Source organism: Oryx dammah, unplaced genomic scaffold (assembly GCF_014754425.2).
Source record: "Oryx dammah isolate SB20612 unplaced genomic scaffold, SCBI_Odam_1.1 HiC_scaffold_26, whole genome shotgun sequence".
NCBI classification, from domain to species: Eukaryota; Metazoa; Chordata; class Mammalia; order Artiodactyla; family Bovidae; genus Oryx; species Oryx dammah.
The window spans coordinates 37491886-37515081 of NW_024070210.1; the positions used below are offsets into that span (position 1 = coordinate 37491886).

Below are 23196 nucleotides of genomic sequence, written 5' to 3' on the forward strand. Positions count from 1 at the left end.
TCCCCTACCCCAGGGAACTCACCACTCCGGTACTTTGGGTCTGAAAAGCAGCCATGTGGGGAAAGAACTAGGCACCTGTGTTCTTTCCAGGTTCTACCACTGCCTGGGGCTTCACTGCCCTGTCATGAGGCTCTGCTTTCCTTTCAAGGTTGTTGGGAAGTAAGTGGTTGCGGCTACCCACCCAGGAGTGGGTATGAAGCATGTCCACTTTGCCCTTCAGGTGTTTCCCTAGCTGGCCTGAAAGCTCACTGCATGCTTTTTTTTTTACTGGTTGAGTGGTACACTGGTGACTGAGGGAAAGGGACAAGACATCCTAGATCGGGGAAGGGGCAATGTGGCCACTTCAGCGGGTCCAGCCTTTTAGCTTTAACTATTCAAAGCCCTTCACTGGGGGTGGAGAGAGTGGCATGCTGAGCTTTTGAATTATGACTGGGCCTAGGGTTTTTTTTGTTTGTTTGTTTAATCTCCAGATTGCTTTTAGGAGGTCTTCACTGGCCTTGCACTTCTCAAGAGACTCAGCAGCCTGAGTCCCCCTGCTGCCTCAGTTTCCCCATCATTCCCGGGTGATGTGCTGGCCTGAGAGAGAGAGAGAGCAGCAAACACATGAGCACCTGGGGCTACATCCCTTCTTAGTCTGCCAAGAGAAGCCAAGCTCCAGCCTACCTTCTCTATATCATATTTACATAACACTTGTCAATTTTCTTGCCTTGAATTCAACCTCATTCTCACATTTGATTTTGGTGACCAGGCTAGGAGGTAGACAGTGTAGGCGTGTATATTCTCATAGCCAGAAGAGGAAACCAAGGTCCAGAGCAGATAAGTGACCTGTCTAAGATCACACTACTGGACTGGCTGCTGCACAGCATCCTGGCCTCAACCCAGTGTTCTGGCCAACAAGCAAGATTGTGTCCAGGGAACACATACTGTAGGAAGAGGAGTCAAAACAAGGTTTCCCAGGACTTCCCAGGTGGTCCAGTGGTTAAGACTCTGCACTTTCACTGCAAGGGGCATCAGTTCGATCCCTGGTCAGAAGCTAGAATTCCGAGTGCTGTGTGGCATGGACAAAAAAAAAAAAAGCAAGGTTTCCAATTAATTTTACTTTAAAGTCCTGGAAGGCAGAGGTTTCTGTCTGCTATATCACTTAATCTCCAGTGCCTAGGTCAGTGCCTACCATGTAGTGGGTGCTTATCACATGTTCATTGAATGAATGAAAGATTCTTGGGAGAGAGTGAGTCTCCTGCCATTTGCTATATACCGTGGCCTTGGCCCACTCCCATGCCTTGATTTCAAAGGGCTTCCAGAGACCCCGACTCTCCTGAACTGCTAGAGCTCATTTTCTCCATCCTTTGTCTTTTTTCTAGGGTCTCTGTTTTAGGGTGCTCTAACACCTGAGCCCTATTAACATTTTCATCATGAGCTTCCACTTTGCTCTGGTATGGACACTCCTGGTTGGACCATGGATACCCATGGGTGAGTACAGACTAGAGAAGCAAGGCTAGGAGCAGAGGAACCCAGGGTTCTCCAGGATCCTCCAAGGACAGAAGCTGTGTCATTTTCAAGCTGTGTCACTTTGTATCCCTAGTCCCTAGCTAACACAGCACCCTGCACATGGTGAGTGCTCATTTCAAGCCTCTTGATTAGATGAATGGTAATGGAATGAAAAATTTCCCCAAACACACAAAACTAGAGAGCCTTCAATTGTGTCAGTACTTCCTATTGTATTCCTTACAGTCTGGGGGCCCTTTCTCTCTCCTCTATCTTCTCTTGTTCTTCATAAAGTCACCTCATAGAGGAAATGACTGATTAGATGCACAAAACAAAAAAGAATCTTGGATTCAGATTGGACCCAAAGCTGAAGCGAAGTCACCAGTGTCTTAAAACAATATGATAAAAAAAAAAAAACCCATTAAGATCTGGGAGTTCCTTGGTGGCCTAGTGGTCAGGATTCCTGGCTTTCACTGCCATGGCCTGGGTTCAGTCCCTGGTCAGGAAATTGAGATCCTGCAAGTTTTGGTGTGCAGCAAAAAAAAAAAAAAAAAAAAAAAACCCAGAAAGAAACACCAGCCCAATAAGTTCCATGAGAGTTTCATCTTGTTACTTCAGCTTTGGACAGCCTCTTACTAAAATCTGAGGCCATTCTCTGTAGTCTATGTCTCTGCAGAGAAAAGTGGCATTAAGGTGCCACAAATTAGGTGTAAAAGAGCAAGTCCCTGATCATCAGGGGTAGGAGATGCAAGAAGAGAAAGTCTGTGGAATGATGGGTCTTGGCTGGAGGCCATAGGATGGTGAGACAGCCCCTGCAGCTTCTCCCTTGCCAAAGCTGCTCACAGTCCCATTCCTCCCAGTCCTCTCCTTCCCTGGGCCTTGCATTTTCCATTTTTTCCCCCAGCTCTTGCCTCTTATTCCCAGAGGCATTCTCCCCCACGCCCTACCCAAGAGGTGGCCTCCTTGTTCTGCCATTGGCTCATCATATTTTAGAAATCACATGTGTGTGGCCGCCCTAATTCCTGCCCCAAGTCCTGGATCCTTAGTTGAATTCTTTGCTCAAACATCACAGCCTGAGTCATCTTCCATCTCAGATCCCCTGCTGAGTTTATGTGTCTGCAGTCATGGGGCAGGAAGGTAGCTCTGAGATCCTGTCCTTGGTCTGAGTGGAACGACAATTTCTCTAGATGATGAGAGTCCTTTTCTTTACTCTGTTCTCTGAGGTGAGCAGAGAGGGAGCCTAAGCCCTGTAACTTCCTAGTCTAAGGAAAGGAATCTGGCTGGTCGTCTGATTTACTGACCAGAAGCATCCTTGCTCCACATCGACACTCTTCCTTCTGCCCCCATTGCCTGAGTTCTTCCCTCAACAGCTGAGTGCTTCCTCCTAGATCCTAGTTTTTGGAGAATAAAATAGAATCACTAGGAGGAATTATGTGGGGAACATAATGCCCCAGAAGAGGAGGCAACAAGGTTATCCACACGACCAGTCAGTCCCTGATCCCACCCAAGAAACTGGAGAAAAGACCTGAGTAGCAACAGGCCCCAAAGCCACAGCCCCATGGCTCACACCCTTGCTCTGAGCTCTGCTCAACGGGACAGGGCCAAGCCCCTCTCCATTCTGCCCCTGTCCACAGGTGAGTCACAGAATGACGTTCTTCCCTGGGTGGAAGAGTGGCTGACTCTTGCACTGTGTGATGCTTTAGGGCTGGGAAGAGTTTCTGTCCCCAGGGAGCTGAGGTGTGAGGGCAGTAGAAGATTCCTGCCTCCCTTGCCCCATCGCCACTGCTCTCCTCCACCCTCCTCTTCCTCTCTGAGGCCATTTATCAGTAGACACCAGTTACACAACTTTAGTGCTCCCTGCCATATTTTCCCACTGAGCAGCTTAAAGATTGGGCTTGAATTTGGACATCACTTTGCTCTGGGTGATTTCCCTCTGTACCCTTCCTCCTGCACTGTGCTGGGTGTCCACTTTCTGCTGCTCCAAGTGCCAGGATCCTTGGACCCGTACCCAGCCTGTCCTCTCCTGCACTGACTTGCTCAGCTGCCCCTTCCCTCTGTTCTCACACAGGATCTCAGAACTCCATTTCATGGGAGGTGCAGCGATTTGATGGGTGGTACAACAACCTCATGGAGCACAGATGGGGCAGCAAAGGTAGGTGAGAGCCAAGTGGAGACCAGAGCTGCAGGGTCAGGATAGTAGTCACCACTAAAGGGCAAGGGCTGGCTGGTACCTGGAAAAGCTTCATTCCTAAAGTTTTAGAATCTGTGGTTTGGAGAGGAGCCTGGGAGAGGGGCCCGGGAGCCCCCTGAGAATTCATCCTTGTGCTTCCCTCTCCTCCACTAGGCTCTCGGCTACAGCGTCTGGTCCCAGCTAGCTATGCAGATGGTGTGTACCAGCCCCTGGGAGAGCCTCACCTGCCTAACCCCCGGGCCCTGAGCAACACTGCCATGAGGGGCCCCGCAGGGCTGGCCTCACTGCAAAACCGCACAGTGCTGGGGGTCTTCTTCGGTGAGGGCCTCAACCTCTGGGGAAGGGAGGTCTGCGGGGTCAGCTGGACACCTCTGTGTCATCAGGGAGTGACAGAGAAAAGTGACGGAGGGTCTGAGAGAGCGGTGTGAGAGATGGAAGAGGAGTCAGTGGGGTGGGGGGGTAGGCGTGGGAGCAGGGGGAGAAGAGAGGCATAAATCTGCACCACTTAAGCTATTGATAGGAGTGGGAAGAGAGGACCATGGGCATAATCCTGAAGGGCTCATGATGGGACTCTGTTTCACTCTGCCCCTGTGGCTCCTAGGACAGCTTCAGGGCAGGCTGCTGATTCTGGTACAAAGGCTGAGGATGGGGGTGCTAGGTGGGCCTGACCCCACTGACTAGGGGTTGTTGGCTCTGAGCAGGAATGCTCAGCTCCTGTTGGCCATCCCTGGTGCCCATATTTGCTTTCCAGTGTGCAGCATCCCACTGAGGCTGGCAGGCCCTCTGGGCAGGCTGCTCCCAGCTGCATGTCACAGCCAGTGCTGCCAACCCTGCTGCCTAGGCACAGTCACGGGCACCTCCCAGTTACCAAGGAGAAGCCCAAACTTGACAATGAAAACAGTTTGGACAAAGGGTTTGTAAGGGGTGGGGAGGTCAAGGCTTAGACTTGCCCGTAATGGCTTCTGAGTGTTTTAAAGCTTGAAAGGAAGGAGCTGGGGGTCTACATACAAGGCCCGAGGGGCCCTCTGCTGGCCCTACCAAGCCCTCCCCAATTGCTGGCAGGCTACCACGTGCTGTCGGACCTCGTCAGTGTGGAAAAGTCTGGCTGCCCAGCCGAGTTCCTCAACATCCACATCCCGCCCGGAGACCCCGTGTTCGATCGCGACCAGAGCGGGGATGTGGTCTTGCCTTTCCAGAGGAGTCGCTGGGACCCCGAGACCGGACAGAGCCCAAGCAACCCCCGGGACCTGGTGAGAGCGGCAGGCGGGGGTGGGGAGCTGGCGGGACCCGAGGCAACCGCGGAGAGGACCCCATCCCGCCGCACCCACGACACCCGCGGGCCCTCACCCCTCCCGGACCTGCTTGGCCTCCCGACCCCCGGCTCAGCCTCCCGCCGTCCCCGCAGACCAACGAGGTGACCGGCTGGCTGGACGGCAGCGCCATCTACGGCTCCTCGCACTCCTGGAGCGACGAGCTGCGGAGCTTCTCCGGCGGGGAACTGGCGTCGGGGCCCGACCCCGCCTTCCCGCGGGCCGCGCAGGCCCCGCTGCTCATGTGGACGCCGCCAGATCCCACCACTGGCCGCCGCGGACCGCGGGGGCTCTACGGTGAGGCGGCGGGGACCGGGCGGGGCGCGGTCGAGGGACGGCGAGGGGCGCCCCGCGGTCCAGCCCGCGCTCATCTCCTCCCTGCGTTCCCGCGGCGCGTGCAGCCTTCGGGGCCGAGCGAGGGAACCGCGAGCCCTTCCTGCAGGCGCTGGGTTTGCTCTGGTTCCGCTATCACAACCTGTGGGCGCAGAAACTGGCCAGCCGGAACCCGCTCTGGGGGGACGAGGAGCTGTTCCAGCACGCGCGCAAGAGGGTCATCGCCACCTACCAGGTGGGTCCCCCACGGCCTGGTCCCCGGGAGACTCCAGAGCCCTCGGTCCTGGACGACCCCGCCAGAAACCACCCCCCCCCCCTCCCCAGAGAGCTGCCATCTAGGAAAAGCCCCTGAGGGTGATAAGCAGGCAAAGCGCTACTCACGCAGGAGGTTTTCTGATGATTATTTCGCAGCCGGCTCCCCACCCAGCTGCCCTGGTTGCCTGTAGGGAACAGGAACCTCCGCACCTCTCCTGTCTGAGAGTCTCTCCCGTGACTGCCCCTGCCTGGTCCTCATCTCCCTCCTAAGCCTTCCTTGAACTCAGATCCCTCGTGGCCTGGCTGCTCCAGCGCTGGCCTCCCCTTTCCCCTCTCTTGACCCTCAGAACATCGCCATGTATGAGTGGCTGCCCAGCTTCCTGCGAAAAATGCCCCCTGAATATGCAGGTGAGGGGATGGGGAGGAAGGAAGGGAGAGCTTGCTGGAACTTTTTTTGGTGGAGGCGGGAGGAAGTTGGGTGATTTAAGGGCTAAATCTTACCAATGCAATCTCCTTTTCGCTCCGGCCAGGATACCGCCCTTTCCTGGACCCCAGCATCTCTCCGGAGTTCCTGGCTGCCTCTGAGCAGTTCTTCTCCACCATGGTGCCCCCTGGCGTCTACATGAGGTGAGAGAGGGGCTCAGGTGTTTTGTGTGTGGAGGACTGGGGGTACATATTGAGAAAAATCTGCTCTCAGGACAGGCTTATCAATCTGAAGTATGCCCATTCCCCAAAGAACAGTGACTAGGGAAGGAAAGAAGGACAACGATTGTTTTAAAAAATACATGTGCGTGTGTGTGTGTTTAATATTCATTTATTTATTTGGCCGAGCCAGGTCTTAGTTGCGGCAGGTGGGATCTTCAGTCGTCATTGCAGCATACAGGATATTTTAGTTGCAGCACGTAGGATCTAGTTCCCAGACCAGAGCTCAAACCCGAGCCCCCTGCATTATGAGCAGAGTCTTAGCCACTGGACCACCAGGGAAGTCCCCTTCAGCGGTTTTTAAGCACCTTAATGTCCACTTTTTTGCAACGGTGTAGATATTAATCACCCCAGTTAAAGACCAGTTAATTGAGGTTCAGAGGGTGAATCACAAAGCCCCCAGGTCTGCACCTCAGGTGTTGACACTACACTGGGGGCATTTTTAGCTATAAGAACAGAACATGGGGCTTATAAGCCTTTGGAGGGCGTTACAATAAAAATGTGTGAGAGCTGAAGAGAAAAGTGTTGGCTCCAAAATAACGAGAGGGAAACTTCAAAAACATACATATTAAGTTAAAAGTATATAAAACAAAGCATGGTAGTCTATTTTTTTTTCCAGCTGCATTATAATTGAAAACAATTCATGGATTAGATTTTTTTTACTCTAAAACTATTTCTGGATATGGCTGATGATGGCTAAGAAATTGTAGTACTTGAGTTATCCATAGACAAGTAATTTCAAGAAAATGATTAATAATCCTTTTTATATGTTTTAATTTACATACATAAATATACATATATGTATAAAGAATGTTGCCCACCATCCAGTTCCACAAGGAACCACTTGTGGAATTGACCACTGCAGCTATCTTCCAACAGTATATCCTGAAAAAGAATTTGGGACAAAAAAAAGGATAAGGCACTCTGTGCCTTGGAAAAACAGACTCATTAGATAGATAGAGATATCTCAGAAAAAAAGTTTTGAATGAACCCATATTATTTTATCTCCCCATACATAGAAAAACACAAAAACCATTAACCAAGATAACTGATTCTCATGACTAGCAGTAACCTTCTACAGAGATGAGTGTTTGCACCCATTCTCTAGCCAAAATCATATATATACACTAGCTTCTCTCCCAACCTTTTTGGAGCAGTCCTCTCAGAGCTACTCAGAGACTGTTTCCTGGACTATAGTCCTCAGTAAGTTCCCTGAATAAAGCTGGAACTCACAACTCTTATGTTGTGCATTTTTTTCTGTTGACAGTTTATCTATAACTGTATCTATATCCATATCCATATCTTTATCTGTCAAGAAAGAGTGAGAGAAAATGAAACATGGCAAAATATGGGATACAGTTTTAGAAATTTGGTCTAATGTGGAGAGAGGGACCTTCCAAAAATCAGATTGTTCAGGACCTGACCACACACCACCTTAGGGAAGCAATGACCTGGGTCCTTGGCTCTAGTTTTGGAGACCAGAGCTGATGCGTGCCTGATATTAGGACTTCATAGCCTCAGTCACCACTAACCTGCTCCTTTCATTTCAGAAATGCCAGCTGCCACTTCCAGGGGGTCGTCAATAGGAACTCAAGTGTCCCCAGAGCTCTCCGGGTCTGCAACAGCTACTGGAGCCGAGAGGTCAGGATTGAGGGTGTTTGTGTGTGTGTGTTTCTGAGGGTGTGTGGTAAAGGTGGGCAGTGGACTGAGGCAGCCAACTGGAATGGGCCAGGGTGGAGGAGGCAGCCCAGGGCACCTCAGCCTTCTCCCCTACCAATGTCTGAGATGGCCAGGTAGCTGTGCACGTCAAACGTCAGTCCTCCTCCCCTACCTCAGGGCAGTGTGAGGGGCTGTGCAGATGTGGCTTTATATGTGTCACTTCTTCCTAGGTTTTTCTTCCCCCCTGTAGGCACTGGAGTACTCCAGCCATCCCTTCCCCCAAGGAAACTTCCCAGTTAGACACACCTGGGCAGCGTGTGTGAGGAGGGCAAGGTGGAGGGAGGAATTCTGAGAGATTAACAGGAATCATCTGTCCAGGCCACTAGGGGTGAGGAGCATTAACCATTCGTTTAAAGCAACATCAGATACTCCATGTAGTATGTTCATAGAGGGCAGGTAAGAGGAAAGAGGGAAGAGGAAAGCAGAGTCATAGATCTGGGCTGAAAGAGACGTCAGTGTCCTGCTAATACCTTTGTATTATTTTACTTATTTTATTTTATTAATAAGGCCCTTTTCTTAAGGGCAGGACGCTGAGTTCAGAGAGGTCCTGTCACACAACTGGTTGCTAACAGAGCAAGGGCCAAGACCTAGACCTAGTGCCTTTGGCAACCATACCATCAAGTTTCCTAAGACAGAAGTAAAGTTTTAGGTCCCTTGTGCTTGTGGAGACCTGTGTCCTAGCAGCATGTGCTCTGGATGGATGGGGACATTGTTCATCCTGAGTAGGGGATCAAGCTGTAGAGGAGGAATGACCCTCCAGTTTGGGAGCAAACAGCAGGACTGGGTGGGCCCAGGACCCAAAGTGTGGGGTTGAGGGAGCCTGACTGCCCAACATCTGGCTCCTTTAGCCACACCTCTCCCCTCTCCCCACCCCTAAAGCACCCCAACCTACAGAGAGCTGAAGATGTGGATGCGCTACTGCTGGGCATGGCCTCCCAGATCGCTGAGCGAGAGGACCATGTGGTGGTGGAGGACTTGCGAGGTGAGGCTGAGGCTGTCCCTGCAGGCGATGCAGCCCTGGCCCCTGGGAAGAAGTTCAGTGGGAGCTCCAGAACCTGGCAGGGAGGCATGCCGGGTCGGGGGGACGGGGTGTGGGATACCTGCACTCTCTCATTGCTGACGGAGCTTCTGACCTGCAGACCACAGCTCCCTCTGTGTGGGGATGGCTGGGGTCCCAGGGCTGGTGGGAACCTGGACATGAGGCCCAGGAGCTCCCTCAGACTTTTCGGTATCTCATCCCCAGATTTCTGGCCTGGGCCCCTGAAGTTTTCCCGCACAGACCACCTGGCCAGTTGCCTGCTCCGGGGCCGAGATCTGGGCCTGCCCTCTTACACCAAGGCCAGGGCAACCTTGGGCCTGCCTCCAGTTACCAGATGGCAGGACATCAACCCAGCCCTCTCTGGGAGGGATGGCACTGTGAGGAGGGGTTGGGCCCCTGGTGGTGGGGCTGGGGGGGAGGTCCAGGGCACACTGAGTTGAGACACAGAAGACAGACAGCAAGACACAGGCACCAGAGACAAGCCCCTGGTGAGAGGGGCAGAGCTCACCCAGGTCGCTTTTCCCAGGATCACACACCAGGATGGAAGTTACCAGACCAGCAGGATCAGGTTTAGACTCTGTGATTGTGCAAATCCAGCAAATGTTTAGAGAGCATCTGTTGCACTTGATAGGGTTCATCTCATTTACTCTTGCCAACAACTCCCTGAATGAGCTTGCTGCTGCTGCTGCTGCTGCTAAGTCGCTTCAGTCATGTCTAACTCTGTGCGACCCCATAGATGGCAGCCCACCAGGCTCTCCCATCCCTGGGATTGTCAAAGCAAGAACACTGGAGTGGGTTGCCATTTCCTTCTCCAATGCATGAAAGTGAAAAGTGAAAGTGAAGTTGCTCAGTCGTGTCCAACTCTTAGTGACCCCATAGACTGCAGCCTACCAGGCTCCTCCGTCCATGGGATTTTCCAGGAAGAGTACTGGAGTGGGGTGCCATTGCTTAGCAGGTCCTTAATTCAGAAACAAACTGTACTTTCATATGCCAATATTCAAGCTGCTTTTGGAGAGTCAGCTATCACACTCTGAGCTATCACCTGGGCAAACAGCGTGGCCTGCCAGCCAGCAGACCAGTTCTGGCTGTCTTACCTTTTGGGCACAGCATTGCTTCTACACTTGTGTTCAGTCACTTCAGTCGTGTCTGACTCTTTGCAACCCCATGGACCGTAGCCAGTCAGGCTCCTCTGTCCATGAGGTTTTTCCAACAAGAATACTGGAGTGGGTTTCCATATTTCTTCCAGGGGATCTTCCTGACCCAGAGATTGAATCCTCATCTCCTGCCTCTCCTGCATTGAAGTGGATTCTTTACCTCTGAGCCACTGGGGAAGCTAGCAGTAAATAATTATTTTATTGCTTTTGCCCTCACTATTTTATAAAATTATTGGAAAGTGGAGAATTGAAAGGCTATAAAGAAGTGATATGTCCATGAGGCTTGAAACCTTTATAAAATCAACATGTAGATAGGAATCACCAGCTATGCCAAAGGCAGCAAATCCTTAACTTCAGTTGGGCCTCATTGGAATTAAGCTGGTCCAGTGCTCAGATGGTAAAGAATCTGTTTGCAATGCAGGACACCTGGGTTCAATCCCAGGGTTGGGAAGACCCCCCTGGAAGAGAGCGTGGCAACCCACTTTAGTATTCTTGCCTGGAGAATCCCATGGACAGAGAAGCCTGGCGGGTCACAGTCCACGGGGTCTCAAAGGGTTAGACCCGACTGAGAGACTAAGCACAGCACAGCACACAGTGCTTATTTACATTGTGGAGAAAAGAACTACAGTAAAAGTCAGGGGGACGACATTGTTCGTATACTGTCTCTAAAAGGCAATGGATATGAAGGGATTCGATTTTCCAAACTTTTTTTTAACCTGTAAAGATTAGAAGCTTTTTCTGACTCATCATTCAACCATTCAACTTTCGTGCTGATTTTGACCCTTCAACTGTCATACCTTTTCAAGAACAAGTGACCTAGGGGACTGCCTGCCTGTTTTAACTTGATAAAATAAGCAGCTGAGTCTGTGAGAGAATTCTCATAAATGAGTCAACTTATAGAAAGCATTCAGAGCAGTGCCCAGGGCATAATGAGTGATTTATTGTCACTGTCACTTTTTTATGATGATCCCTGGGGCTGATCTCTGGGAGCCAGCTCTTGGCTGGAGGGCAGGTACTCGATCTTTGTACCTCTCCCTTCTTGGCTCCAGGTGCTGGAGGCCACGGCGGCCCTGTACAACCAGGACCTGTCCCGGCTGGAGCTACTCCCTGGGGGGCTCCTGGAGAGCCACGGGGACCCTGGACCCCTCTTCAGCACCATCGTCCTTGATCAGTTTGTGCGACTGCGAGATGGCGACCGCTACTGGTTTGAGAACAGCAAGAATGGGTAAGGCCTGCCTGGATCCTGCCTCAGACTCTACCTCAGCCTGGGTCCCAAACCCTCTGCCCATGAATGGCCCTCATGGGCCCTTGACTCCCAGCTGACCCACCACTCCCACCACAACATTCTGTTGTCTTTTCCTTCATCTGGGTTCCTGGGCCTAGGGGCCTGCCTCTCTCACCCATCTCAACAGCTCCCCACCTCTCCCACTCCCAGGCTGTTCTCTGAAAGAGAGATTGCAGAGATCAGAAACACTTCCCTACGGGATGTCCTAGTAGCTGTCACCAAGGTGGACCCTGGTGCCCTGCAGCCCAGTGTCTTCTTCTGGCATGATGGTGAGTGGCCCGGGGTGCTTGGTGGGGTTTGGGATCTGGTGCCTCAGCCCTCCCGAGCTGGGGACTTGGTTCAGGGTGGCTGGGTAGTAGACTTCATGTGGGGAGTGACCCTGATTCTGCCCCCAAAGACTTGGATTCTGGGGCCCCAGGTAGCCACACACAGCCATGTAGGGTCCCTTCTGCAAAACCCCAGCAGGTACCCAAGTGAGGATAGTACTGAGATGCAGAGAGACCTGGTGAGGAGGCTCACATTTGGCCAGGATGGTTATAGCATAGTGGGGGCCAAGCTATCCTTTGTTGTTGTTGTTGTTGCATTGCTAAGTTGTGTCCAACTCTTTGCAACCCCATGGAGACTGCAACATACCAGGCTCCTCTGTCCTTCATTACCGGCTGGAGTTCGCTCAGATTCATGTCCATTGAGTCAGTGATGCCATCCAAGCATCTCATCCTCTGCCACCCCTTTCTCTTTTTGCCTTCAATCTTTCCCAGCATCAGGGTCTTTTCCAATGAGTTGGCTCTTTGCATCAGGTGGCCAAGGATATCCTAATCCCACTGCAGTGATGAGGGCAGGGCTCTATGTGTGCGTGGGTGTGTATTATGTGCATGTTGGGGAGAGACAGGTTGAGGTTCATTTTTTTATCCCACATGTTACCCAAGTAGGCAGATGCCACATTCTTGGTACAATGACAGGGGTAAGAAGCCCCCTCTCCTCTGCTCCCCAAAACTCTTTCTGCCACCCTAACCTCCTCAGTGATCCTGTCCTGAGCTTGTGACCCAGCACCCCCAGGCCTGTACATTCTTCTCTCTCCCCAGGAGACCCCTGCCCACAGCCAGGACAGCTCAGCACCGAAGGCCTGCCAGCCTGTGCTCCCCCCATCATGCGGGACTATTTTGAAGGCAGTGGATTTGGCTTCGGGGTCACCATCGGGACTCTGTGCTGCTTCCCCTTGGGTAAAAGTGATGGGCAGGGTGGGGCTGGGTGAGAGGTGTCAGCTGGGGGTGGGGTCAGCTGCATCTATGACAACCAACCAATGCAGAGTACTGTTCCTCCGAGGAGATGAAAACATCAGAGCAGGCGGGACGTGAGAAGTATTAAAGCTACACATAAGTCAGCTCCAGGGGGAATTGTCTTCCTGTTCTTCTGGGGTCCGTTGCAGGGCCCAGATTGGTTCAGGAGCCATGGGCAACCCACAATCCACAGCAATTTGCAGGAGCCTGGGCATGGGAAACTGTCAGAAGCAAATACCTGCCTGAGGAGCAGGTCTGGGATGTAGCTGCTGGGGCAACGGCTTGGGACTTATCTTTGACTAAGTGTGTGGATCGATCAGCAGCCTGGTAGAGTGGGTCCAGTCTCTGGCACAAAGACCAATTTCTAGCTGGGAAGGGACCCAAGTGGTAGAAGCAGGCAAGGTTAGGCAGGCACCTTAGATGCTCCACAAAGCTTCCTGTGGGATGCAGAGCACCTCCCTCCCAGGGTACTTCATAATTTGAGACAACTGAATAGGAGGTGAGGACAGCAGGGGTTCTTCCCAAGGAAAGAAACCTGGGAAAGAAGCCACTGATCTCCCCAGACCTCTACCTTCCTCTGAGCATCCTACTGCCTCTGCCTCTCAGTGAGCCTGCTCAGTGCCTGGATCGTTGCCCAGCTCCGGAGGAGAAATTTAAAGAGACTCCAGGGCCAAAACCGCCAGAGCATCATGTGCGAGAAGCTCGTGGGGGGCATAAAAGGTAGGCCTGGGGCTGGCCAGGGTCGGGGAGGGGAGATCACAACTCCAGGCTACAGCCACTGCATCCCTCAACAGCCTCTGCATCCCTCAACAGCCTAGGGCAAAGGCTTTCCTTTTCTAGGCCTCTGGACAGGCCAGGTCAGGCAGGAAGAGTCACTGGGGCATCAGGAGGAGTCGAATCAGAAGTTCTCCATCCTCCTTAGCTCCTCTCACTGGTCCTCCCCAAAAACAGAATGTGATAGACTCACAAGGAGGAATCACGGGACCCTGCCTACATTTCACAGGCTCATTGTGACGCACAAATTCCCAAGAACTGCTGCTTTGCAGTGTCTCACACTGGAATTTCAGGCAACAGGAAGTCATTAAAGGTCTAGAGTCACATTCACTGAGGATTGGAATCTTGGTTCCACCCCTATGGGCTATTGGACTTCAGGCAAATATTAATCTGTCTAAACCTATTTTTTTCTCATCTGTAACATGATAATAACAATAGCACTAACCTCATGGATTTGTGAAGATTAAATAAAGTAGTTCACACAAAGCACTCAGTACAGTGTTGGACACATAGTCAATACTTGGGACATGGTAGTTATGCTGCTCATGGACTAGAGGCGCGACTGTCTGCCGGGGATGACTGCCAGTACCCAGGACAGGACATGGAGCTCAGAGGCCTTGATCTAACTCCAGCCCCGAGCCAGCCTCTTCCTCCAGGAGGCGGCAGAGGGGTAGGGCGTGAGGAGGAAGCCCCCAGTTGACCCAGCCTCATCTCTCTCCAGCAATAGAATGGCAGGGCCACAAGGAGCCCTGCCGGCCTGTGCTGGTGCACCTGCAGCCCGGGCAGATCCACGTGGTGGACGGCAGGCTCTCTGTGCTCCGCACTGTCCAGCTGCGACCCCCACAGCAGGTCAACCTCATCCTGTCCAGCAACCACGGACGCCGTGCCCTGCTGCTCAAGATCCCCAAGGAGTATGACCTGGTATGGCCCAGCCGGCCCCTGGCTCTTTGTCTGCAGCCACAGCCATGGGGGCAGCCGGGTGGAGGGGAGGGGCCCCGGGCCAGGCAGGGTTTCTGGCTCCTAGTCCCTGGGTGGAGCGCTGGATAGTGAGATAAACTGGAATGTGTCTGTGCTGCTGAGTCTGCTGGATACCACAGTCTCAACTGTCCCTTTTGCGCCTGCAGACTCAGTCTGCCCCCTTCCTTTCTACGAATGCCGTGGCAGGCCCTAGTTGAGTGTCCTTAGAAGAAGCTGGGCCCTCTTTCCTGTCCCTGGCTGCAGGATCTGGTGAATTAGAGATTTGGAGGGGAGCTCAGTCAGATGCTGGTCTTTGACTCTGACTCTGTGGAGCTCCAGGGCCTCTCCATCCTCTGCCCTTCCCGCCTTCCCCTCCCTTCTCCAGTATGGATTAGAGAGGAAGAATAGCTTTGCACACGTGCCTTTGCCTGCTACCTCTGCACCTACAAGCAAGCCACCTAACTCCATGGAGCCCAGGAGTAACAATATCTCTTTGGCCAGGGTGCTTTTTCCAGTGCCCCCTGCCCGCCCCCCCCCCCCCCCCCAAAAAAAAAACAAGATTCACGTAAACCTTCTGGCCTTACAAGGCCTTGACACGTGGTTGTTCTTCCGGTGGCTCCTCCATAGGTGCTGCTATTTGACTTGGAGGAAGAACGGCAGGTGATGGTGGAGAGCCTGCGGGGCGCTCTGAAGGAGAGTGGGCTGAGCTTCCAGGAGTGGGAGCTGCGAGAGCAGGAGTTGATGAGGGGCGCAGTGACACGGGAGCAGCGGAGCCACCTCCTGGAGACCTTTTTCAGGCACCTTTTCTCCCAGGTGTGTATGTGGGATCGGTTCTGTCCACGTGGGTCTGCCTGTAGTGGTATACCTGTGTGAGGTCAGGGGCTGACACCAGGGAAGGTTAGAAGCCCTGAGTTCTTAGTTAACAATCAACTCTGCTGTGATTTTGGCCAAGTTACCTGACCTTGCTTAAGGAGATGTTCCTGCCCCCTTCCCACGCCCACCCTCGTCTGTAAGACTCCAGGGAAGCAATGCCCAGGAAGGGGGTTATCTGAATGTGTCACTTCTTATTTCACTCCTCACAGCTAACCACTTTGCTGCCCTCATGCAGCTCATCCTGCCCCAGTGGCTGCAGGAACTTAGGATGAAATGAGCAGTATGGGGGCCCTTGGCCACGTGTCGTTGGGGGAGCACAGCTGTCAGAGGCCTCGATGGGACATTAGTGTCCACCTTGCAGATTTTTGAGTCTATTGGGAGGATGTGGGTAAACAAGATAGAAAGAGAATTGCAAGGACTTGAGTCCCTATCTGGTACAGAAACGCAGGCAGCCTGGGAGCAGAATAGTGGAGAGGAGAAGCTTGGGAGATGAAGGATAAATACAGCATGGGCCCCCACCAGTGGAGTTTATCATCCCACCAGGAAGATGGTGTGAGCACAGGAAGAAAGATAACTGGGAAGAATGACAGCTACAAAAGAGATCCAGGAAGTAAGTGGTCTAAGAGTTTAGAAAAGGTAGCAAGGCTTCAGGCCGATGTAAGGTAGTCTTGGTGGAGGTGAGATTTGGTAAGCACTCAAAAAAAGTTGGAAAAATTTTGTCTCAGAAGAAAGCAGCATGAAGGGCTGAGCAGAGATGCCTAGTAGAGGGGAAGAAAATGAATGTTTGAGGTGAAGGAGCAGGGCTGGCTGACTGGGGAAAGGATTTATGAAGGAAGGTACTATTTAATGGTCATTCATTACATGCCCGGCACATGCCATGTCATTCACTCCTCCAACAAGCTGAACCTGAGTGTGCAGGAGAGTGGAGGGACCCCCACTGGGGTGACTCATTGCCAGGTCCTGGGCACCTCCTCTCAGCTTAGGACCCAAAGTGCTCTGGGAACTCCCTATGCTGGGAACTGTCAAGGGTGTGTTACTGTATTCTGCGGGTAGCTGCCAACCCCTTCTATCTGCTCAGTGCTTTCAAAACATTTCCACACAACCTCTCGTTGGTTCTTACAATAACCCTGTGATATAAGAAAGACAGGTGAGGAAATGAATGCCAGACAGCTGAATAGACACTTACCTGAGGTCATGCAGTGTGAGTGGGTGGCAGAGTTGGGACATGAACCCCGATCTCTTGCCTCCAGCCCCGGGCTCTTTCTACCACAGCACTTTGCTTGAAGCAATGAGGTTTAGCTCATGAAATCACAGCCAGTCCTGGACCTGGAGGCCCCTGGTTGACAGGCAGGGAGGACAGGTGCAGTAGCCTGCTTCCCTCACTGTCTGTCTTTATGATCAGGCAGCCCCTGGGAGGGTGGGCTGAAGATGACCTGCCATGAGAACTCCCCTTGCCCCAGCCCAACGTGTTCTCAGCCCAGCTGAGGATGTTCTCAGTCAAAACTCCTTTGGAGAGGCTTCCCTGGGAAAAAAAAAAAAAAACTCCTTTGGAGATAAGAGACACCTGCTCAAGCTGTATCTGAGGACATAGTGGTGTCTCAGGAAGTCCAAAGGGAAGACTGTGATCTGGCCTGAAAGGGACCAGGAAAGGGAAAGCTGTCATCAACAAGGCCTCTTTTGTCTCAGTCTGCCTCCATTTTCTCCATGCCCCTGCTTCCTTTTATTTATTTATGTGGCTGTGCCAGGTCTTAGTTGAGGCATGCTAGAACTTTACTTGTGGCATGTGGGATCTAATTCCCTGACCAGGGATCGAAGCCCCCTGCACAGAGTCTTAGCCACTGGACCACCATGCAAGTCCAACCCCCTGTCCCCCACTTCCTCCTGTCTCTGTGTCTCTGAGCACATGAAGGAGCAGTGTGGTTGTTTTCTTACACTCAGGTAAAGACTGTCCTGGGAATCTCCCAGTCTCAATTTCAGGCCTTCTTCTTGGGTCAAGTGTGCACCTCTGGCCCAATCAGCTAATACAGAGGCCCAGGGACCACCCGCAGGGCTGATGGGCTAGTGCTTAGTGGTAGGGCTGCTGAGCAGTCGCCTTAAAAGGTGGCACCAAAAGCCTGCACTGGCCTTCAAGTCAAGGAAGCCTTGTCTTTTTGTCTCCCCCCTCTGCTGCTGCCCAAGTACAGGTGCTGGACATCGACCAAGCAGATGCAGGGGCCCTGCCCCTGGACTCATCGCAGAAGGTGCGGGAGGCCCTGACGTGTGAGCTGAGCCGGGCTGAGTTTGCCGAGTCCCTGGGCCTCAAGCCCCAGGACATGTTTGTGGAGTCCATGTTTTCTCTGGCCGACAAAGACGGCAATGGCTACCTGTCCTTCCGGGAGTTCCTCGATATCCTGGTGGTCTTCATGAAAGGTGAGGGAGGAGGGAGTGATTACCTAGACAGGAAGAGATGAGTATAGCTGGAGACTGAGGCTGGAGTGCAGCTGACCTGTTAAGACACGGGGCAGTACTGGGGCTAGGTCTCCAGTCGTGGCAGACACCTGGGAATGCCCTGGTAGGGGTCAGGAAGCAGAGCAAACCCTGGCTGCATCCAGCAGCGGGTCGATCCAGTGTGACGCTCTTCCTGGCCAGCCTGGGGTGTAGGCAGGTGGACCGAGGCTCTCACAGGGTCCTTCTTCTCCCAGGCTCCCCCGAGGAGAAGTCTCGCCTTATGTTCCGCATGTATGACTTTGATGGGAATGGCCTCATTTCCAAGGATGAGTTCATCAGAATGCTGAGGTTGGTGCTGCAGGAGAGCTGGGAGAGTGGGCCAGAGCAAGAACTGTGTGGAAGAGAGGGGGGCCATGAAGGAGGGAGCAGGAGGTAAACAGCAGATATAGAGTCCATATAGCCAGAGACTGCTGTAACTAGGAGGGGGCTTGGGGTTTAGTCAGTCAGGACCCTTCCATGCTGGCTCAGCTCTGAAGGCCTGTTGGCATGGCCTTGCATCTAAGCTGCAGGCTGCTTGTTGGGGCCTGATGGCTTCCCTCCCCCTGGCCCCAGGTCCTTCATCGAGATCTCCAACAACTGCCTGACCAAGACCCAGCTGGCCGAGGTGGTGGAGTCCATGTTCCGGGAGTCAGGCTTCCAGGACAAGCAGGAGCTGACATGGGAGGACTTCCACTTCATGCTGCGGGACCACGACAGCGAGCTCCGCTTCACGCAGCTCTGTGTCAAAGGTGGGGCAGCCGGCTGGGCACGGCTGACTCAGTTAGTAGGCACAGCATTTACCTGCCTAGGGTCCACATGCTTTGAGGTGCCATGGAAATGTTTATATATTTTTTACAGTCAGAAGAATTAATATAATAATGGTGATAAATATGTTAAGTATCCAGCCTGGATTATATTCTTCTTTATACCAACATAGTTATTAAAATATATTTTTTTAATGCAGAAAGGCAGTAGTGCCCATGGCCCAGAAAAGTCATAGTGCAACCCTGCTGGTGGGGTGGGCAGGGTCAGGATAGGGTGGGGGATTGCAGCTGGAATTCTGCTTTCCTGTCAAAGGCCCCAGTGCCCAAGTCAGGAGGGAAGACGTGTCTCCTTGTATCTGCCCATACCCATCTCAGCTGGGGTGTCTGATGGTGGCAGTGGGCTGCTGGTTTTGTTTCCCACCTTACCCCTTGGAGGAGTGCTCGTTAAATGTTTGCTGAGTATATGGAGTCCCATTCTATTTTTTTTCCCTCCCCCTGACTACCTGCCCCACCTATGTCTGACTCAGGTGAGTAGGGGCTAGAGTCAGGGTGAGGAGGGGCCAGATAGCAGGCAGAGGGACTGCCTGTGGCCTCCTCTGGGCTGTTACAGAGTCTTCACAGCCTGGAATTCTCACTGGGACATGTTGAAACCAAACCCAGTCCCTCCCAGTATTATGAGAATTTGGGGGCCTGAGCAGCCCAGATGGGGTGAGGGGTGAATTGTACAAGACACAGCTGGGCCTCTGGTCAGGGCTTCTGGTCCCCAGGGTGAGAGGGGGGTTGGTAGAGCACAGACCCAGCACTCCTGATTCTTCAATTTCCCACCTTTCCCAGACAGGCACCTGGGCCTGAGGGGAAAGCAGGGACAGGTGCCAAGAAGTGAGCCTAGACCAGAATCCTGGGGACATCCAAGACCAGGCTTGAGGATTAAGTTGAATGTTAGCATTGAGCACTATTCTGCTTGGTTTTTAATTGTTGTTGTGCTTTGCTGTCTCCTCTGTATTTCACTTGGAAACAATGAACCTGCAGGAAAGGGGTAAGAATGGTACAAGGAGCATCCCTTTGCCCTTCATCTACATTCGCCATTTGTTACCATTTTCCCACATCTGTTGTTTGCTGAACCATTTGAGAGGACAGACATCTATACTTTGTTTTAAAACACTCATTTCATTAAATTCAGTTTAGTCACTTTGGCCTCTGGGCTGTAGACCAGGGTAATCTTCAAGGCTGGTTTTGCACTTGAAAGTGACCTGGACGTTCCCAGGCCTCCTGTGAGAACCTGGATTTGCAGCTCAGTCCTGCCCTGCCCCTTAGCGCTAGCGGCTTCTGGGAGGGTTCCTCCCAACCTCTAACATTTTATTACAAGCACTTTCAAACACAGAAAAGGGGAAAGAATTTTATAGTCATCTCCCATACATGTACTACCTAGAGTCTACACTTAACTCCAGGGAGTTTTAAGCCAGAGGGTCTTTAGCAGGGTTTTATGGCTGAGTAGTCTTAGCAGGCAGGTTGTGTACAGTTCCTGAACCCTAGCCCACAAGCCTGATACCAGTCTCAGGTGTGGGACTGAAACTGGACACATACTCAAGGGAGCCTGCCTGGCCACCTTGGTTTCAAACCCTCTCCTTTAACCCCTCATGGCTGAGTCCAGCTACCACTGGGACCACAGACTGAGGCTGGCTCACCCAGAGGCAGTGTACTGGCCAGGGGCCCTCTACAGTGTCCGGACATGGGTGAGTGGTGTGCATTTGAGATAGGTCCTCCTGGGCCCTGGACCCTGAGCTTCTAGCTAGCCTGGCTCTGCATTGCAGGGGTGGAGGTACCTGAAGTCATCAAGGACCTCTGCCGGCGAGCCTCCTACATCAGCCAGGAGAAGCTCTGGTAAGCCCTCATCTGGGGATGTTGGAGGGAGAGCTGGGGTCAGGGAGGTGCTTTTTATTTTTCTAGAATGTCTGGGATCAGGACCTTCACTAGCCCAAGTAGTGCTTTCATGCAAATTAGAAAAGGGCAGAGAAAACCCTGTGGGAGGGGCAGCAGAGAATCTGGTGGCTAAGGTGGCCGAGGTCCCATTTAATCTGCATTCCTGTCCTAGCCCCTCTCCCAGAGTGAGTGCTCGCTGTCCCCGGAAGGACGCTGACATTGAGGTGGAGCTGACACCGTGGAGACTGCAGTGCCCCAGTGACACAGACCCTCCCCGGGAGATTCGCCGGAGGTTTGGCAAGAAGTATGCTTGCTCCTTCCCTTTAGCCCAAGCAGTTCACTCATCCCTGTGGCACGCACACATTGATTATTTAACTCCAGGCACTGTGCCGGCATTGGGGGTATGGGCAAGATGAACAGTCCTTGCCCAAGAATGTCACAGTCTGCTGAGATAGTCTGGTACAGTGATAGTACAGTGTCCCACTGATGAATGCTATAATAGTGGTAAGAACAGGAGGCTTCAGAGCTCAAGGAAGTAGTCACCTATGCCTGGGAGGTAGGGAAGGCTTCCTGGAGGAAGAGTCCATTGAGCCTCCAGTAAAGGATGAGAATGGAGCTGGTGGGAATTGAGAGCTACGAACTGGAAGAAGAGTGACCGAGTGACCATTTGCAAGGGCATCCCCTCACTGACAGCCCGCTTAAGGAGGGTGGCATTAAGGAGCCTTTGAGGTCTACACAGATCCAACCAGTCCATTCTGAAGATCAGCCCTAGGATTTCTTTGGAAGGAATGATGCTAAAGCTGAAACTCCAGTTCTTTGGCCACCTCACGTGAAGAGTTGACTCATTGGAAAAGACTCTGATGCTGGGAGGGATTGGGGGCAGGAGGAGAAGGGGACGACAGAGGATGAGATGGCTGGATAGCATCACCGACTCAATGGCCCTGAGTCTGGGTGAACTTCGGGAGTTGGTGATGGACAGGGAGGCCTGGCGTGCTGCGATTCGTGGGGTCGCAAAGAGTTGGACACGACTGAGCGACTAAACTGAACTGAGGTCTACACCCTACTTTGTCTTAAATAACTTGATGCTCCTTTCTCCTCTCTGGAGAACAGGTCCATATTAGCATCGGGTCCTTAGCCGAGAACCAAGACTTCCTGTCTTCCAGGGTGACATCGTTCCAGCCCCTGCTGTTCACCGAGGCTCACCGAGAGAAGTTTCAACGCAGCCGTCGTCACCAGACGGTGCAGCAGTTCAAGCGCTTCGTTGAAAACTACCGGCGCCACATCGGCTGCCTGGCGGTGTTCTACGCGATTGCGGGGGGCCTCTTCCTGGAGAGAGCCTACTGTGAGTGACAGCCGTGGAGGGACGGGGCTTACAGTAAGCCACAGCCCTGGGAGTGCGGCCTTGGCGAGTGACGGACAGCCCCGGGGCGGGGCGGCAATGAGTGACAGCCCTGGGGGCGGGGCCTCAGGGGAGGGACGTGCCGGCTAGAGCTTGCGGGAGGCTTGTTGTGGCCGGCAGTTGTGGCCGCGGGCCGAGGCCTGCGCTGAGCTCACCAGCCAGGTCCCTCTGCAGACTACGCCTTTGCGGCTCACCACAAGGGCATCACGGACACCACCCGTGTGGGCATCATCCTGTCACGCGGCACGGCGGCCAGCATCTCCTTCATGTTCTCCTACATCCTGCTCACCATGTGCCGCAACCTCATCACTTTCCTGAGAGAGACCTTCCTCAACCGCTACGTGCCCTTCGACGCCGCCGTGGACTTCCATCGCCTCATTGCCTCTACTGCCATCGTCCTCACAGGCAGGGCCTGGGAGTCTCTGGGATCCTCTCCACCTCCTTCGCCCCTTGCAGGCTCCCCTTCCTCTGAGAGCCCCCCTCTTCCCCACCCGCGTGCAGTGTGACCGTGAGTCTTAAATGTCCTTCTCATAGGATGACGGTGGCTCCCGCGGTGGTGTGAAGTAAGCCCAGGAGTCCCTCACTGCCCCAGGCTATCAAGTCCACTTCACCACTTCCCACTGACAAGTCACTCACACCCCAAAATGAGTGCACATAATAGTGTGTGATCTCCCCCAGCTTTTATGTTTTAAAACATAATTCTGCGAGAGAAACCAAAGGAATGAATTTCTAATAGTATAATTTCAGACCTGTGTGGTTTTCACGGATAATGTGTATGTGAGGCACGGGAGGAACAGGAGGCTGATTAGAAACCAGAAGTCTAGATCCCCAGGCTCCTTCTTCAGGCCCCCAACTCTGGCTGGCTGGAGTCCTCCTGCTGGGGTTGAATGCATTGAGCACCTGCAGTGGGCTGGCCCCAGGCTCATCCCTACTGTCTGGTCTTCCTCAGTCTTACACAGTGCAGGCCATGTGGTGAACGTGTACCTCTTCTCCATCAGCCCGCTCAGCGTCCTCTCCTGCCTCTTTCCTGGCCTCTTCCATGACAATGGGTGAGAGACAGAGAGAGAGAGAGAGAGAGAGAGAGTGTTTGTGTGTGTGGCCTGGCCTGGGGGTGAAGAGGGTGAAATTCTTTGCAGAAATTCTCTTGGCTCAAAAAAGAAAGAAATTTTCTTTGGCTTAGGAGTGGGTCCCCCTCCAGGTTAGAGCACAATCATCATCCTGAGCCCTGAATCCCAAGTTGCAGGAAGGGAGACTGGTGGCTGGTTTGGGGTGCCTCCTCTAGAGGGTCCTCTC

General features: G+C 52.9%; 1 protein-coding gene across 1 annotated transcript in view; it reads left to right on the forward strand.

Moving 5' to 3' along the window:
- The first annotated feature begins 1337 nt into the window (after positions 1-1337).
- DUOX1 (dual oxidase 1) overlaps positions 1338-23196 on the forward strand; it is a 31696-nt gene continuing 9837 nt past the window's right edge. The window contains exons 1-25 of the mRNA XM_040226438.1: positions 1338-1470; positions 3554-3637; positions 3830-3994; positions 4739-4926; positions 5082-5283; positions 5388-5554; positions 5922-5982; positions 6105-6201; positions 7827-7917; positions 8875-8977; positions 9239-9411; positions 11238-11413; positions 11624-11742; positions 12556-12693; positions 13357-13470; positions 14246-14445; positions 15109-15294; positions 17538-17763; positions 18036-18129; positions 18394-18569; positions 20396-20465; positions 20677-20808; positions 21668-21846; positions 22078-22308; positions 22853-22952. Of these exons, the coding sequence (XP_040082372.1) occupies positions 1413-1470; positions 3554-3637; positions 3830-3994; positions 4739-4926; positions 5082-5283; positions 5388-5554; positions 5922-5982; positions 6105-6201; positions 7827-7917; positions 8875-8977; positions 9239-9411; positions 11238-11413; positions 11624-11742; positions 12556-12693; positions 13357-13470; positions 14246-14445; positions 15109-15294; positions 17538-17763; positions 18036-18129; positions 18394-18569; positions 20396-20465; positions 20677-20808; positions 21668-21846; positions 22078-22308; positions 22853-22952 (3530 nt within the window). The 5' untranslated portion in view covers positions 1338-1412. The remainder of the gene's footprint in view (positions 1471-3553; positions 3638-3829; positions 3995-4738; positions 4927-5081; positions 5284-5387; positions 5555-5921; positions 5983-6104; positions 6202-7826; positions 7918-8874; positions 8978-9238; positions 9412-11237; positions 11414-11623; positions 11743-12555; positions 12694-13356; positions 13471-14245; positions 14446-15108; positions 15295-17537; positions 17764-18035; positions 18130-18393; positions 18570-20395; positions 20466-20676; positions 20809-21667; positions 21847-22077; positions 22309-22852; positions 22953-23196) is intronic.